General features: G+C 40.2%; 1 protein-coding gene across 5 annotated transcripts in view; it reads right to left on the bottom strand.

Moving 5' to 3' along the window:
• Nucleotides 1-2689: 2689 nt before the first annotated feature.
• The window catches only part of raly (RALY heterogeneous nuclear ribonucleoprotein), a 100600-nt gene continuing 85081 nt past the window's right edge, over nucleotides 2690-18208 (bottom strand). For 4 of the 5 annotated variants that reach the window (XM_031853447.1, XM_031853366.1, XM_031853155.1 and 1 more), the window contains exons 8-10: nucleotides 16380-16567; nucleotides 13234-13281; nucleotides 2690-4945 (exon numbers count right to left, since the gene is read on the bottom strand). In XM_031853447.1, coding sequence (XP_031709307.1) covers nucleotides 13237-13281; nucleotides 16380-16567 — 233 coding nt within the window. In that variant the 3' untranslated portion in view covers nucleotides 2690-4945; nucleotides 13234-13236. Of the gene's footprint in view, nucleotides 4946-13233; nucleotides 13282-16379; nucleotides 16568-18208 lie in introns of those variants that run through there. The other variant, XM_031853240.1, reaches the window with a different exon arrangement.

Below are 18208 nucleotides of genomic sequence, written 5' to 3' on the forward strand. Positions count from 1 at the left end.
AGAGAAAGCAACATTTGAGTAGAAACATTAACAAGTTCAAAAGCTTAAGCGTTTACAGGCGCAGAGGTCGAAGGTTCAAGTCGATTGTTGAAAGCTAGTGTGCTTAAAAAGCTCTCAGATGAAGGGAGTTCTGAGAGGGAGAACTCATGGCGGCTATAGTTTGTATTCCCGTGTGGCCCTGGGATTTTGAAAATGACGGGAAGAGTTTCAGAGTGGACGGTATCCAGCAGTATCTCCCCAGAAGCTAATCAGATCCCCTCTGCTGCTGATGCGAAGCAACATGTGTCTTCGGATGCAGATAACACGCTGTCACAACTGATCTCTGTTCCTGTCCAGCTCAGTTGATGTTGACAGTTGGGAGAGTCTGGTGTTGTATTGTTCGCTTTCCCGTCCAGTCAATGCCATTTGTTCTCAAAGATTATTTCTACACATGTTGGAACTGGAACACTGAAGGCTTTAAATTTCAACATTACACTTGTGTAAGTTGCATATTGGCTTTTAGACTTGCTGCGATGTCACATACTGAAGCTCTTAAGACTTAAAGACTTAAAATGAACTTCAAGGCGAGCAACTCTCCCCTTTCAGCAGATGCATGTGAACATGCATCAGTCTGCACAGTGAAGCTCAATCAGTCAAGTGAAGTAACAGTAGGCTGGGGATCTGCAAGCAAACTAAAACACTAAGCGGTGTGCTGAGTGAGGGTCTAGTAGGTCTACTTTATAACTCACTTCAACAGGATTTAGATCAGAGCCAAGTTCACTTGACTCAGAGTTTATAGTCCTTGTTGTTCCCGTCTCTTCATTCAACATTTTATCCAAATTTATTGGAAAATTGCTGCTTTATTTTGCTGTATCAAGGAGTAAAGTGCCAACATTTCAATGGGTGCTCGAGAATTCATGGTAGATCATTCCTTTATGGTCAGTTCTCATCTGAAAAGATTAGTCTGGTGATATTCTGTATTTTTCTTTTTGTCAACAAATCCCATGAAAAGACCGAAGACGACAAAGAACTGATCCACTATGCGAGTACCAAAGCCTGATACATCTCCATAGTTTTCTGAAAACTGTTTAAAACACAAAATTGAGCCACGCTCTTGGACTGTATGACTGAAGTTCCTTCATCACCATGAACCCACACACTGTGGTTTATGTACACCGCCCTGCTGTTGGTCGCAGTTTTAAATGATTTGAAACAGTTTGGAACAGTCTGGAACATGTGGTGAACGTTGTAAATTGAAACAAAACAAAACCCAAAAAAATGCAACAAAACTACTTTGTTGGGTTTAATGAAAAACATCATGGTCTCCCTTGAAATTACTACAAAATTAAAACGAAACAAAAAACGCAACACAAGTACTTGATTAGGTTTGGGCAACAAAAGCACTTGGTTATATTTAGAGGATAAAAGTACTTGCTTCACAAACAGCAGTCTCCTGGGTGAATGTTGTGTTGTTTTTTCACCCATCCAGAGCCTCAACCTCCTCCCTACACACACCTGAGCGTGATCCACCACAAAACATTTTATTCACAATGCAGTTTCATCGTATGGGGATGTGTTTTGTTTTAAGGGATCAGGGCTGGTCTGTCAGATGTTTCTTGACAACCGTTCATCCAATCGCACTTGGCTGGTGTTTTGCCGACACTGACACACAGGGGCTGAAACCCAGCCTGCAATGGAGAGGCCTTCACGATACGATACCGCTGGCAAGTGACAACGGCCCGGGAAATGTGAGCATAATAGCTGCCAATGGTATAAACTGTGTGGTTATAACGTAAGCATGCAGCATGGTCAGAACATTTTCTATTTCTTTCTCCTGGCTTTATGTTGCTGTGGAATTGTAAACGACACCAACCACTGCTTGCGAAGTGCCTCTGTACAGAAGCTGTCCTGATGCTGGCCTAGAGGGCTGAATGTAGCTGACATTTGCTACAAAATCCCCGTGACTGTTGTAAAATCACCGTTAGCCTTGGCCTCTCGTGGCTTGCTTGATTTACTGGGCTGCAAACAACCGATATCCCTCCCAGCTCGTCAAATAAAGATTGGTTCGTAGGAGCCCATCTGCGCGTGATATACCCTTGCATCACACTTTCAATTAACTCAAATGTAAACCCGCTCGGGTCACTATTAGATGGTAAGAGCAACTGATGTAGTATAAAGAGCCAGAAGGACGAGTGGGAGTTGAGGTGGAGCGGTCAATCAAACACCAAAGCTTCGTGCCGGAGACGGGAGCTGTTCGTTTACCCAACAAAACTCAACGTAAACGTTGACAATTTGCCACGAGACTCGATAGTGCGGTTAATCACGTGAGTCGTTAGTGTCATTAGTCACGTGAGTGACTTGAGTTGTTAGGTCAGGTTAACGTCATACGCACTCTTTCCTTAAACCTAACTAAGTGGTTTTGTTGCCGAAACATAACTTCCTGTAGATTTTGAAAGACACAATGCATGTGACGAGCAGTAACTGACACGTCCAGGAGTACTTTTGTTGGAAAAGTAACATTTGAAACATGGTTTCGATAATAACGTGTATCTACTGCGCAGTGCTGTCAAGCAAAAATGCATTCCTGTTGCGGTGAGTGAGACGAGATGTGGAGAAGACATTTTCAAAAGCTCAAAAGTAAAAAAAGAAAGAAAGAAAAAGAAACTTGAGATTGAAAACTTCACCAGATATTTCAGTTCACGGTCAGTAATCACGAAAGTTCCAGCCTTTTATTTGGATTATTTACATGTGTTGTAAAGGCCTCTGGCACCCTCTCAGTGCAGACAGAGAAGAGTCAGCATAATCACTTTCATCACACAGTATACACAAGTCATTAAAAATAACAGCAAAGCCTATTTAACATCTGCATGTAGAAATCAGACAAGAACAACAGGCGAAAGACAGGGACACGGTGGAGACAAGAAACAGGAAGAAGAGAGGAGAGAGAAAGTCGACATCTTCCTCTGAAGGTAAACAACAGCTCACATCGCTTGTGTTCTTTTAAGCAAATTCCACTGAACTTCTTATTTTGGAGCGAGAAGTAAAGTCAAAGATACATTGCGAACCAAATGTAATGGTCTGCCATATCGTGGTCGATCTGTTAAACACACCATCGTATTTCATTTCTTATTGTAGGACGGAGCTCACCTTTACATGAACCGATGTTTACAAAATGCATTGATGTGTGATGATTATTCATGGGATTATAACAAGTATATACAAGGATGTACAGTGTTTAGGCTGTGCAAAGGTGAACTTCATTCAGATCTCATTTTGGGTTCGACTAACTTCTTCGTCAGTAGGAACATTCATAGAAGTGAGCACAATGAGCCTCCCATTCCAACACGTCCTCCAACCCATACGACCACATATGTTGTTCCTACCCTCTTATACATTTCCTAAATAAGCAGCCCGCACCTGTGTCAAGGATTCCTCCTCTTATCGAAACGTAACGGTCGTAGTTTTGAACACGTGGTTAATATCGTTAATATCACAACCACTTGGTTAGGTTTAGGAAAAGATCACGGTTTGGGAAGAAGAAGAAGAAGAAGAAGAAGAAGAAGAAGAAGAAGAAGAAGAAGAAGAAGAAGAAGGGACCTGTGTGAATCCCTTCTGATGTTACTTCTTTCTTTCATCTTGAACAGGAGAGGTTCAGGTAGAGGAAGAACAAGAAAGAAAACAAAAGGAAGGAAGACAGGAAACAAAACAAAGACAACAGAAGAAAAGAGAAAATAAAAGATCACATGAAATAAAAGTGAAAGACAAAGTGGAGCAAGGAAGAGGCGGGGCTGAAAGGGAAACGAGATCTATGAAAGAAGGGGACAAACAGCAAGTAAAGAAAATAAAAAGGTAAAACCAGATAAACACGAGAACAAAGTAAATATGTCAGAAATGTAAGGAAGCTGGTAAATACGTCTGAAGAAGAGAAACGGAAGAACTGGGGAGAGGGAGTGAAGACCGAAGGAAGGAAGATGAGATCAAAAGGGAACAAGGAAATGCAGTGAGAGAGATTCACATTTTCAACAGCATTAAAGCTCTGTCCATCTGTTCCTTTATTAGGACTGAATTTACAACACGGTGGCAACAGACTGACAATTTCCAATACTGCCTTTACCTCCAACTAATAGTAATGAGCTTTCACAGTCATGCACTGTCACCCAGTACCTTTTGGGTCAAAACGTTGTCATGTTTTGGTTTGTTCACTCAAAGGCCCTGAAAAAAAACACCTTCTGTTGTTTTTTCAGGGCCTTTAGCAGAGTCGAGTAACGCGTAACTGAAAAAGGAATTGTCTTGAAAAAAACATCATAATTTAAAGAAATGTCTTAGAATTATGACAAACAAATATGAACCAATGAGTGGAAACTCTCCATATATAGTGCGCTGGATTATATGATTGCCTGGAGACAAACTTCACAGTTTAACTTAAGTTGCTGCTTTGACTATTACTTTTATTAGAAGTTCCAAAACCCAGGAAATTTCTTGGAAACTATCCCATTTACCCAAAAAGCAAAGGGTTTACTTTATGTGATTCAGCCTAAATTTGCAATATTGAGTATCAACGAATATCATGAAGCCCAGCCCGTCACTTTTTTGTTCAGGATTTGTTTTTTCCTTTTGTATTTCAAAAGGATTCGCACCAACAAGGTCTCCAGCCGGCTCTGCCTCCGCGCGTCAGCCGCTCAGTCGCGTTGTCCTGCAGGATGTTCTGATGAGCTCCAGCTTTCCCAATCGGCTGTCAACTGCAGAGCGTATATGTGGCTCTGACAAAGTGTCAAGTCTGTCTCACTACTGTGTCTGTCTCACTACTGTGTGTTTCTACAGTGTGTGTGTGTGTGTGTGTGTGTGTGTGTCTGGCTCCCTGCTGTTTGATGGCCTCCTGTGCTGTTATCCAGTTCCCTGTCTGTCCATGGCGCTCTCTCTCTGTCTCTCCCCCTCTCTTTGTCCCTTCCTCCTCAGTCCACACTACCTGAAACACAAGAGGACAAATCATGAACAACAGAAGTAGAGAAACAAGTGCGAATAAACGTTTGCAGCCACAATCGCAAATCAAGATTACAGACACAGATGTGTAAAGCACAAGACTGTCTTTAGTGAACCTGTGAGGCCGCACTAACACACGGTGGTGCTTTCACCTGGTTGTCAGGATGCTAACACACTCACAAGGACGATGTAAACATGCCTGTGTTTGGAAGGCATGAAGTTTGCCATATTCACCACCTGAATCTGATGGGAATGCTATTGGCTTTGCAGGTATTTGGTCAGAAACAAAAGTATTGGACAAAATGGATATTTTACAACTAATATCATTACAATTCCTCATTTAAAGTAACTTGAATGCATGCACCAGATTTCATGGCAATCCATCCAATAGTCGTGGAGACATTTCACTCTGTGCACAAATGTAAACCTCATGTTGGTGCTGGAGGAAAATCATCGGAACCTTGCGTGACTGTACCACATGTCATGGCAGTAGTTGTTGAGATATTTCAACCTGGACAGAAGTGTTGGAATGACCAACTGACAGACCTCCTTTGCGTTGCATGGCTCAAAAAAACCATTGAAAAAGAAACACGATGAAGTGAAATATTAAGATTCATATGTGTGCATACAATACAAAGAAGTGCTTATTGGCTTCAATGAATAAAGACATCATCAAACTCATGCTATTTGTTTGGACACAAATTCTCTAATTATTAGCTATTTAGTTTTGTGCCAAAACTGTAAAACCAAAAACCACGATAAAGCACGAGGCCGTGTTTCATTTCCAAGTGGGCAAAGAGGGGCATCGACACCATGACAGCTCCAGGCTTACAGTGGGTCGACATGTTTCAGCTAATTTAATTGAAACAACGTGTCTGCAAATATGTATCACTACAGCACAACATTAACTTTAGATCTAGGGGCCCTGTCCTGACGGAGAGGGACAGGGGCCCGGCATCTCAGTTTTGTCATCACAACCAGCTGGAGAACAATCTGGGTGGACTTCTTGAAACTTTGTTAGAACAAAAATAATAAATGATAAACGTGTTGCGTGTTTACCTGTCTGTTGTCAGATCTGTATTTGCAGATATATTCCAGCTTGAAATGTTTCTGTCTGTATTCATTTTAGACTTTATAGGTGCTGGTAGGTGTATTTCTTTGACTTTGGCAGCTGCTTCCAGTCTTTGCGATGCAAATCTAGACTAACCATGTCCTCATTCAGCACCGTACTTCAGTCAGATACATGAGATCTCTTCTACTCGCTCTCTGAAGGAAAGAAAATAAGTGTATTTACTAAAATGTTGAACTGTCCCTTTAACATGTCACACTTTAAGAGGTGAGGGGAAAAAAGAGACGTGGAGGATCCTGGAAAGCTTGAAAAAGCAGAGCTGAACCATTTTCAAATATTTGAAGTTTAGGATTTACAGATTTACTGCTGTAACTTCTGGAGATGATAAATCCTGGAAACATGTGATTGTAAATGAAGCCTGCTAGGATTCAAATATTTGAATCACTTTCTGATGGATTCACTCACTTCCACTTATTTCTCCAGAGATTGTTGTAACTGCAAAATGAAAAAAGATTGTTCATGCTTAGATCCACAGCTTCAAATCAAACCAAAGCACTCTTTAAAGAGTCCGTTTACCGAGACACAAACGGAGCTGAGTGTGTCTCTCTGACGGGGGGACGGGGGACCTTTAGGGGGAGATATCAGGTCAGCAGTAGATGCCAAAGAGAAGTGGCACACGTCGCTGATGATTCATTTCAGACGCAGCACTTTGTGTCAAGTTGTTTTGGTCATAAATAAAAAAATTAAATAAACAAATGAATGAATGAATTAAAATAACATTTTGAGAGTGTAAAAGGAACAATTACATCTCATGTGTTGTTGTCAATTTTTGGGTTGATAACATTTAGTTTCACAGATTTGATTTTTTACTATTTTTTTTACTGAGAAAAGATAATAAAATAAATCTTTCTAAAATGGCAAATTAAGAAACAAAGACCTTGAGGAACACCATGGACAATGTAGTGGACATCCGCAGAAAGATGACAAAACAAAGACAAAATCGAGAAGCATTCAATTGTAATAAACAACTTAAAGAAGCCTTTACTTGATGTTCTATCCCTAGTCGTAGTAAGTCCCTGCATTTAAAATATTCAAATACACCATTTTAGAACAGGCGGAAATAACAAATACTACAAACTTATACTGCATGCAAAAAAAGCACATTGTTTTTGCACAAAACTGCAAGAGATTAGCATGAAGTGGGCCTGGAACCAATTCATATTCACATACCTTGAGGTTAGATAGAGGTCAAGGGACCTTCAAAAACCGCATGCCAGTTTTTAGAGCATTATTCAGTTCCATTCCCCAAAACCTTGTATGACGTATTGGTACCAATGGTACTATGTATGAACACTATATCAACAATGAAAGAACAATACATTTGTCCTTTTAATGAGTAATTGCCCTGTGACCAGTGGTGGAAGGTACCCGAGTATTACTCAAGTACTATACTTACATAAAGAACCTTCACATTGTACTTCAGTATTATGCTATTTCATACATTTTACTCCACTTCATCTCAGAAAGTAAAAAGTTGAATATTTCCCTTTTTAGATTTAACTAACAGCTAAAGTTGCTTTTATTTGACATAAAAAGCTTAAGCTGATTAAATATGACGCACTGTTATGGATTAAAGGGCCTCCACATGCTCTCAGTTAAGCAGCTGATTAGACCTCAGTTTGGAGCTGTGCGAGCTACTGCTTGCTGGGATTTATGTGAGGTCAACATGGACTGGTGAAGTTGTAAATTGGCCCACCACACAACTAACAGGAGTGTATATAACTCACTCATAATAACTTGTGTGTACAAATTCTGTTCTTGTGGGCAGACAAAAACAAATCCCCCTAAAAAGGGTACCGTGAAGAGATCTAATACCTAAAGTACATTTTCCTTATGAAGGATTTTGAATGCAGTAATGTTACACTGTGGAGCACTTCTTACTAAACTGACTGTGACACAGCACTGTACTGCAAACATAGATACTCAGCATGCACAGTGACGTCTGTTACCATCAAAACATTGCAGTGCATCAGTTTAATTGCTGTACCACAACCGCATTAACAAAAAAGATCTGAGCTCCTCTCAGCTTTTGTCCTCTGGGAGGCGCTGCAGGTCTCGTCCCAGCAATGAGGTTATGTCACACTTTACTGCTGAGTCTGAACTTCATCACAGACCCACGCACTTGTACAGAAGGACAAACATCAGGGCTGTGTTAAAGATTCCTCTTTAGGTCTGTCACCTGAACACAGCTCACTACATTGTGTCTGCTATAAAGGCGATTTATAGACCGTTCCATGAACAACTCTTTTAATTCTGTATTGTTTAATAACCCCCCCCCCTACAGTTTAGAGAATATTAAAGATCCAAGATAAAACTGAAACAGAAGGACACGGCAGTCTTCTACTTCAGCACCACGTACAGCCGACATGTTCTCATTCCAACTTGTCACACTCACTCGTTGCATGATGAGGACCCGTGGGGTCAATAAACACGTGGTTTAAGTTGTAAGTTTAAACAAAAACGCCTTGCTTAGGTTTAGGCAATAAAACCACTTAGATAGGTTTAGAAAAAACACATCATGATTGGGCTTAAAACGTAACATAAGTACGGAAAACACGTTTCTAAGTAACTCAAAACTTTGGAACACGAACATCGGTCTCCTCGTTGAAGGTCCTGCGTTGGTGTGGCTCATCCACCTTCACTCCCAACCTTTGTGGTTTTGTTTGCGGTCTTTATACTACGTCATCAAACTCCCGAGAGCATTTGAGCATAATGACGCTCAGTGTGGTTTTAATCAGCAAGACCGTCTTTAGGCTTCATTTACTCACAGTTCTCTCTCACTCGTCACATTTCTTCTTAATCGGCTGATTACGGGCTTCAATCTTTTAGTTGAGCCAACCAGATCCACGATTGCCACGAGTCCATCAGCCAATCGCGTCGCTGCTGTTAAGCTTTAAATCTGTTTGTTTTCTCTGTTGCTCTCAGCTGTACAGCTTCACCACCGCCTTAACATATTTAATGTTACGATGGGGTCTAATCTCCAAAGACTATTTACATTTCTAATCCAAATGTCAATTTAAGTATTGATTGAAATAAAGATACGGATGGCTTTGAATTGTAGTTACTTGCTGAAGATGCTGAAGGACGCCTTGTGTGTCAGTATCAGACGTGACAAACAATCGATAGTTGACGCCCTGGGGATGAGGACATGCTGGGACAGCGCCAAGGATTTATCGATACACAACACAGTTAAGCTCCTGGTATTTCAGAGCCATGGTCGGGGCCACAGATCCTAACTTGCACACATTTTAAAGGATTAATGAGTCAGGCAGACTAGACTGACACATTCAACTTAACAACTCCACTTCCCCTGCAGGGGCTGAGGAGGAGGGATCACAAGGGGGATGCATTTTGGTCATTTTGCTGACAAGGGGAATGGCATCCCCCCCACTAATGTTATGTAACTGTGACACTGACATATGCTTTACATGACCGCCATGCCCTGTTTCCTTCCCTTTGTTTAACCTACATGAAGCTCCAGTTTCTCTCACCTCATCAGCACAATTCTAAGGTGGTATACACACACAGGTGGGTATAGAAAACAAATTGTACTCAAGTAAAAGTACTGCTTGCAAAAACAAGTACTCAAGAAGAAGTCATCAGAATATACTTGAGTAAGAGGACAAAGTATTTACTGGGAAAAACTCACAGTTTTATCTCTCTGAAACTCTCCCTCCTCCCCGCTGGGAGCACTGGAGGCTGATGTTGAGGGATAAGGAGCCCCACGAGCGATGGCTTTTCTCCATCTGCACCTTGGCCGGGAGCCTCGCAGCAGCTGCTTTTTTTCTTCCCCAGATGATTTGCTCACAGAAAAGGCATTTTTTATTTTTTTTATTTTCACTCTCTCAGGACCTGCCCTGCAACATAACAATGGTGGCAGATCCAAGAGGCATTTTGGTACAACCCTGCACCTGCACACGGCCTCTTAGACGTCTACCAGCAAGAGCTGCTGCTCAGACTTCCTCCGATGTGGCCTTGCTTTGGATCCCTTCACGTAGGCGGCTTTTTCCAACTCTGGAAAACTACACCCCCGTCTCATCGGGACCAGGTTATTATTGCATCTCCGACTGCTTTGCACCAGTGTGCTGCTTCGGACACTGCAGCACAAAACAACATCTCGCTGCTCTCTCTCTCTCTCTCTCTCTCTTTCTGGAGGTAGCCAGTAACCTCAGGGAGGCTGTGATGGCAGTCCTTACCCTCACCTTGCCTTCTACAGTGGTGCTGTTTAGAATTATGGAACAGCGAAACAGCCGGCTCCACATGTCGCAGCTTCACCCTCTGGAGCCACGTGAGAAAAATAAAGTTTGCTTCAAGAATTCAAGGTAATACGGGGTGAGTTACTGATACACAAAAGGTCATTTTGTGGATAAAGTATTCCTTTAAGTCATATGGCATGCCTCGCCAAAACATGCAGGGGTTGTGCAGAAGGCCGGTGAATAAAGAGTGAAAACTGTGGACCTCAGAACAAACAGAACACAAATCTAAGCTGTGGGCCAGAAAGTGATGATTCCACAGCTGTAACCACAGTTCGATCTGTGTTTAGTTTTCACATGAAACTACTTTTTCCAATTCTTAGCTTTACCTAAAAAAACCTCTCATGGCAGAAACGTGTAGCCTGAACATAATATTTGTTCGTGATACTCTCTCCGAGGGAGTGAGTGCTCACTTCATTGGGCCTCTTTTCCTGGTAAGACCTTGAATTAAAAGCAGACAGTCTGCTCAGTGAAGATCGGGTGGAATACGTCTTTTCATCCACAAAAGAGGGAAATTCAGAGAAGAAAGGGAAGATTGAGGGAGTGTGTCCAAGGTTTGCGAAAGAGCACAGAATAACATGTTATTCCTGTTTTTCAAATGCAATCTCTAAAGATAAAACCAGTTCCTTGAAAGCTTAAGACCACTAGTCAAGGACGGTTTACATCTTCCAATGGCAAATGCTTCTTTAAAAGTAGTGTTAATATTTGCTTTGTTTACATTTTTGATCTTTGTTTTTGTAAATTGTCCAAAAAGATTGTCTTACGCAGAAACACAGAAATATACATTAGGACACCTCTACTTCTTTGAGCTGATGTTTTGCCTCCGGGTGTAATGCTGTAATATGACGCCCTGTTCAATAAAAGCAGCAGGACTGCTCAGAACAGTCTCCACCTTGGAGAAGAAAAGACATATTTCACTCTAGGGAGCAAAATGAAAACATTTGTTTTAATTTTATGTGGTGTGATCAAAGTTCATGAGCTGGACTTAAATCAACATTTATGGAAACACTTGGTATATTGTGCGGCAACGTTTTTGTTCAGTTCCAAAGCAATGCCTCTTTGTTTAGCTTAGATAATAAAGACCCACTGATGATGTTCTGGTTCATAAACACCGAGGGCCTTCTCCACCAACATCTGTGTACATTATCATCAATAACACATGAGCAGCCATGTTGCCTTTAATCAAGAAAATATATTATTAGTCATGAAAATGAGAGCACCAAAACATGCATCTTCCAAACTCAATGTTAAGTAAAAAGAGCAATGTAACAAGCTTGTTGCTCAGCCTGACACACAACAAATGAATCTTGAGTAATATTAAACATGACATGATGATAATGAAGAGGAACTCATATTAAGAATACATACAGTATGTATTCCTTCAATGACATGAAGAGAATCTGAGCTCCATCAAAATCACAACTTTGACTTCAACTATTACGTTCCCAGACAACCAAACTGTGCTCTCACAGTATATGTCGAGGGAAACCTAGTTCCTCCCAGGTTATGGTTGCAGTTTCAAACAGTTTGAAACATGGAATCAACTCTGTAAATTAAAACAAAAACAAAACAAAGGAAGAAATGCTACAAGTTGGTTTGGTTTAGTTAAAACAATTCTTTGGCCTTAAATAACTATGAAGAAAACAGGAAACGCAACCAAAGAAGTTGGTTGTGTTTAGGCTACAAACAGGAAGCGCAGTGTCCTTGGTGAAAGCCCAACATCCTCCCAAATGCTGACTTTTGCCGACTCATTTGAAACTTATTTGTGATACTTCAAAAGCAAACATAATACACAACAAAATATGTTTCCCTCGAAACATAACTCACAATGTAGTTTCCTTGTATGGGAAGGTAACTGTGGGGGGTCAGGGATGTCGACTTTGTGTTAAAGCTGTGGATGTTTTATTTTCATAACCTTTTTAATTCAGCCCTGATAAATTGCACATTTCCTTCAAGTAGTTCTACATGGTTTGTATTTTCGACTCTTCTCATATGAAGATTTAATTGAATCAGTAAAACCTTTCGCTCTCCTTTGATTATGATCAGCATATAGAAAATGATTTGTTTCAGAATATTTACTTTTGAAATTAGAAATTAAAACCACACTGGCTCTTTCAATGTGTGTTGAAATGTTTGACGTGTTGAGATTGTATCTACACCTTCTGGAAAATGGTTGTTTGTCAAGGATTTGTACCAAAATGAGGTGCAGGTGGCCGAATAGCTAGAGAAACAGACTACTGTATGGTTGCCGGTTCGATCTCTGGACCGGCAGAATAAACGTGGATGGGGAAATTGAAAGAGCAGCTAGCTACCACCACTGAGGTGCCCTCGAGCAAGGACCTTCATTCCCCAACTGCTAAATATAGGTTTAAAAAAAAAAAATCCCAGTTTGATCTGCTGCTCTATCAAAGTTTTGAAATATTGATCATAACTGATAGAAAGTGTTTGTTTTATATTTCTCCGTCTGTGTGAAAATTATAAGAGGTCTCAGTCTTCAAAGCATGACAGAGAGTTCCAGACGCAATGAGTCAGCCCCGGATCATTCCAGATCTGTTTGAAATAAATGTGGCTCAAACGTCACTGCTTTGACTTCCACAACACGGCTGCGCCAGAAAGCCTCTAACAGAATGCAAGACGAATCCAACAAGAGGCAGAAGTTTTTACTACAGGAATTCAAACAGATGATGGTGCTTCAGTCATACAGAGCTTTCTCTAGAGGACAATCATCTGCGCTTTATTTTGCTGGCACATTTCTGAGAAGTGTCTTCTTTTATACTGGCAAAAAGACATTTTAAATGGCAGCTGCTTGAACGTCACGTCAGAGAGAGAAAGACGGGTCTTGTGGTTTTGAGTGTGTTCGAAAGCAACCCAATTTCATAAAGAAACACTCACCTCTCATGGGTGAATGGAGTCCATCTCTGGTGATATGCGACTGTTCTCCTGAACAAAACAACAAAAGAAAAGACCAGAGTCTGAAAACACAAACATGTAATCTAAAATATGTAATTCTGTGAAATTGGCCTCAAACTACGATAGAACATTTTTGCTCACATGAAGGCAACATAAGAAGCCTGGGATTCTGCATATTTTCATACAGATCATACAGATTCATACATCACTTTAGGCAATAAAACTACTCGGTTAGGTTCAGCAAAAGATTAAAGATTGAAATAAGTATTATTTCACGTCACTTAAGTTATGTACATAAGTTACATATGCTATTTTAGTAAGCTGCTATTTTGTTACGTTGCTTAAGTATGTTAGTTTAGTGTGTCATGTATGCAATGTAAATTAACTATTAGGTCAAAGTAACATAGATATGTAACTTAAAATAAGTACCTTTATTACGTAGCTCAAGTATGTAAGGGAGTTATGTACGTTAAGTATTTAACGTAAAGAAACGTACATACTGTATGTAACTTAAAATAAGTACATTTGTTACGTAACATGAGTACAAAAAGTTATGTGTTATGTACATGATGTAAGTTAAGTATATTTCTTAAAGTAACTTACGTATGTAACTTAAAATTTGTATGTTTGTTGCAAAGCTTAAGTTACATCCGTAAGTTAAGTACGTTTGTAAGTTAACTTACGGATGGTAACTTAATGGATGAAAGTCCTGTGTTTGTTTGATCTTTCCTTAAACACCGACCTGCTCCTGATGCGGACCTTGAGACAGACGCGTATGCGTATCAGTATCAGACCCAGAGGGACTTGACAGAGCGTTGGTATTTGGTGACCTGGGAATGACACCTGGCTGTAACAACGTGGTACCTGTTATATACTCCTCCCCATTGAAGAAGATAATAAAGGTAAAGGAGGGTGTGTTTGTGTCTCGCTGTGCAACTTCCATACCGTGTAAAGGAAATAAGATAATGCTGGGAAATTGGGCGATTTGATAAATATATCCGAGGATACACCCATGTGTTATTTTAGAATTATTCTTTTCTCTGGTCATTTGACCAGACTAAATGTGCTTTCAGTCAGCAAGCAGTTGCTTGCTTTATTTTTGATGTAAACAGAGCGGCCGAGGTCAGCGGTAGCAGGAAGGAGAGGGAGAGCAGCTCTGTTTAGATTACAGCAGGTGGGGAGCAGCAGCCTGTGGCGTACCGCTGATAGGTGTGGAGGTAGCCGACTGCGGTGTTTCTCCCTGCTGCTGCTTATTGAGGAGTCCACAGACATGCTAGCTGCCCTATGAGACTGGCCGTGCAACACATGGACAAAAATAATACATAGTCAAGTCAACGTACACAAGAAGACAGCTCACATCTTATAATAGAATCAAAAGACAACCTAATATGAGGAAAAATAAGGTAAAGGCAATTAATATGAAACGCTAGGAGGGATTTTGTGTTACCATCTACAGCCATGGTTAACATCTTCAGTGTGCTCATTTCAGTAACATACATAAATATAAGCTTTGTGATACATTGTGTTGTCGTCATAGAACATATGCTTATATATATATATATACACATATGTGCTGCATACAGTACAAATGCATGCCTCCCTAAAATATTATGGATATTATTACATATACCATGCCAGTGAAAATGAAAGTAAGATCACTGGAATGTGCACATTTCTATATTAATTGATCATTAAAATGTAAGAAGGTGACATCTTCAAATAGCTTGTTTTTAATGTCCAACTGTCCGAAAGCCGATTACATTAAATTAATCATCACAAAAGACGAGGGAATGCGGTGAATTCTCACAATTGAGACGCTGGAACTAAGTAATGTTGAAAAATGACTTATTGAGTTGCTGATTATTTGTCTTTCGAGTGACCAATCATAACACGATTTATGATTTCAGGCTATACAGCCTTTAAGCTTTTATGAATGCTAGGAATATTAATTAATTTTCCTTAAGGGACGTCACTGGAGTGGCGGCGTACGGTTTTCCACTGTGGCAGATTGTGTTTGTGTTTGCAGTGAGTCACTCCAACTGCTGTGTGTGAGCCAGTGCCTACGTTGGATTAGGCCGACTGGGCTGGTTCCCACAGATCTCAAGCCAGGGAGCCTCCTGGTGTTTTTCAGAGAAAACAGCTGGAGGCTTTCATATTTCCTTTTTATTTTTAAATATTTACTGGTGTTCATATGTTGTTGATTCTACTATTCCCTGCAGCTGATAATGAGGCTAGTTCACTGTCAGAATAATGATTGAAACTTTGTCTGTAAAATGTTACATTTCAGACAGAATTATGTGTATTTTGTTTATTATTGGCTGTATGGAAAATGTTATAATGCAGGAATGTTGTGTTATTAGTCAGGTGAGTGATGTTTTTTGTATGAATACAGTACAAATTAATTCAGCAAGAAAGAAACACATCTCGGGATCTTGGTGCAGCAGGCGCAGCAGTCCCTCACACCATGCGAGTCAGCTAAAATGCATCGCTTGATGCATGCTATGAATGCTTAAGCCTTAAATTAATATTCAAAATAAATACATAAATATGCTATCTTACGGGAACAGAATATTGACTAAAATAAATTGCTTGATATTGCCTCTGATCTTGACAAGAACTGCTATATAGCTGCAACTATCAGTTATTGACACTATTTATTTATGTGTTGATCTTTTTGATTCACAATATCAGAAAATAGTAAAACAGGCCCCTCACAGTTTGCCAGAGCCTAAGGGTCTTTGCTGAAATATGCTTCTTTTGCCTGATTAACAGTCCAAAGCCCAATTTAACATAATATTTAAAACAAAACAATTGGAGTTTAAGTTTAACTAACAACTTAAATGACTTATGGATTATCATCAGCTCATTTTAGTTCATCTCTTCATTGTTCTACAAGAGGAGATTTAAGATATTAAAAGCTTGTAAGCAACACACTCATTATGTTGTATCAAACTATTAAAGCAATAAAGCAGAAGTTGAGGAGGAATAAAAGGACCATCATTCTTCACACTGTTCATTGCTGTTTCTGAAATCTGTCTTTTACTGTGAGGATGTCCAAAGGTCCTCACAAAACCGTAAACTTACAGGAGTCCTCATTGTGTTTGTCACATACACACAGGTGTAAATACCAGCATGTGGTCATGGGTGTCGTCCTGCGTGTGCTCTCCCTCCTCTTCTTCCTCCTCGTCGTCTTCTTCTTCCTCTTCTTCAGCTTCGCTGTTCTGTCTGTGCTCCTCCTCGTCCTCCAGCTCTGAGCTCGACTCCTCCCCTTCCTGCCACGCCTCCTCGCTCTTACACTCCCCCGCCTTCCTCAGCTCTGCACCAACACACACACACAAAAGTTAGAAAAATGTGGAAAGTATAACATGTATAATACACGTATCAGCCATAAAAACAGCTGGTGGAATTCTCCAAGGTCCCATGAGAGGACCTTCATTGTTTCCTCTCCTATCTCTTTAAGCAGAGAAAACACAGAGCCGTCCTTTATGATTGAAAAGAAGAGACTGATTTCAAGCATTGATTGAGAGTTGATTCTTGTGATACAATGATAAAGAAACAATGGAAAAATAAAATGTCACACAATAGTCTGCTCTGAAGTATCCAGGTAAGTGTCCTGTGTGTGTGTGTGTGTGTGTGTGTGTGTGTGTGTCTGTGCACAAACGTGTGAGAGACCAAGGCAGAACAGTTTAGATGACACATGATTCAAAACGTGCCTAAATTTGGGAAATGTATTTTTCCTCGTGACTCAAATACGATACAATCCACAGGATGAAAGGATTCCTCTTTAAAAAGCATACTTCACCATTCCACATAGGTCACAATAACTGACCAGCATTAACACAGACATGAATATTATTACACTGTTGTATTCAATCTCTAAAATGTAACTAACAAGAAAATATGTATACATTTATATTAAAGACTATACATTACATTTTAGTGCCAATACTGCAGTCCTTGACATTAGTGCATGCAGCCAAGTTACTTCTGAGCTGCAGGTAAAACATTACTTATTCTCAATTGAAGTGGCCATGATTATTTTTATTATATTTTAAAATATTGACAACATTTAGGTTAAATTATCAATTTTAGAAAGAAACAAAGAAAGTCTTTACAGTAAACAAGCACACATTAGGTGAAGGAATGCTGTAAATGAAAGTCCCCTCCTGTCTTAAAAACTAACAATGACAAAGCACATTTGCAAAAATATTCCAGGAACCTAAAGAAATGTTCTATTCTTGTTTTTTATCTTCTCAAAATGACCAGAAAAAGAGGTCCATACTTGGTTGGAGTAGCATGATCGTCCACTGTTGGTGAGGTAGGAATGTATGTGTGTTTGTGCTGAATATGAATGTGAACATGAGCACTTTCTTTAAATGCTCTGATTGGCTGTATTGGCATGTGTTTTTGGTTGGTGAGGAGACATTTAAAGGACAGTTTAACTACATCCATGCTCTTTGAGCTTTCTCAAAAACATAGATGCCCTGGAAATAATTAATGATGGGGTTAATATCTATGAGCAGGTCTTCTCGTAAACATACTTACAGACAGTAGAAGCTGCATGTGGTCAGCAGAGGAAGGCATTTGGAAACTGGAAAGTCCTTATTCCCATGCACGATACCCTTTTCCTTACTCACTTTGATTACTGTTGGACGACCTGGCTCCCAACACTACTGCTGTTTACCGTGGTCTCACAGAAATACATGAAATGACCAAGACCCCTAACAGTGAATCAGGCTACACACACATTTTGTTCACACTGTGTGTTGTTTCTGAAGCTGCATCCCAGGCTCCTGGTGCAGATATAAGCTCAGTACACTGTCCAGCTCCACATGCTCTCAGAGAATGGCTGGTTCTGCTTTCTTTTCATCTCGGAGTCTGTTTCCATCCACTCGCTCTTATATGTAGTTTTATATTTGTCTTGGTGACCTACTGTCTTTGTGGGCAATTCTGTAAT

This window comes from Anarrhichthys ocellatus, unplaced genomic scaffold (genome assembly GCF_004355925.1).
Source record: "Anarrhichthys ocellatus isolate YVR2014 unplaced genomic scaffold, GSC_Weel_1.0 scaffold1, whole genome shotgun sequence".
Taxonomy (NCBI): domain Eukaryota; kingdom Metazoa; phylum Chordata; class Actinopteri; order Perciformes; family Anarhichadidae; genus Anarrhichthys; species Anarrhichthys ocellatus.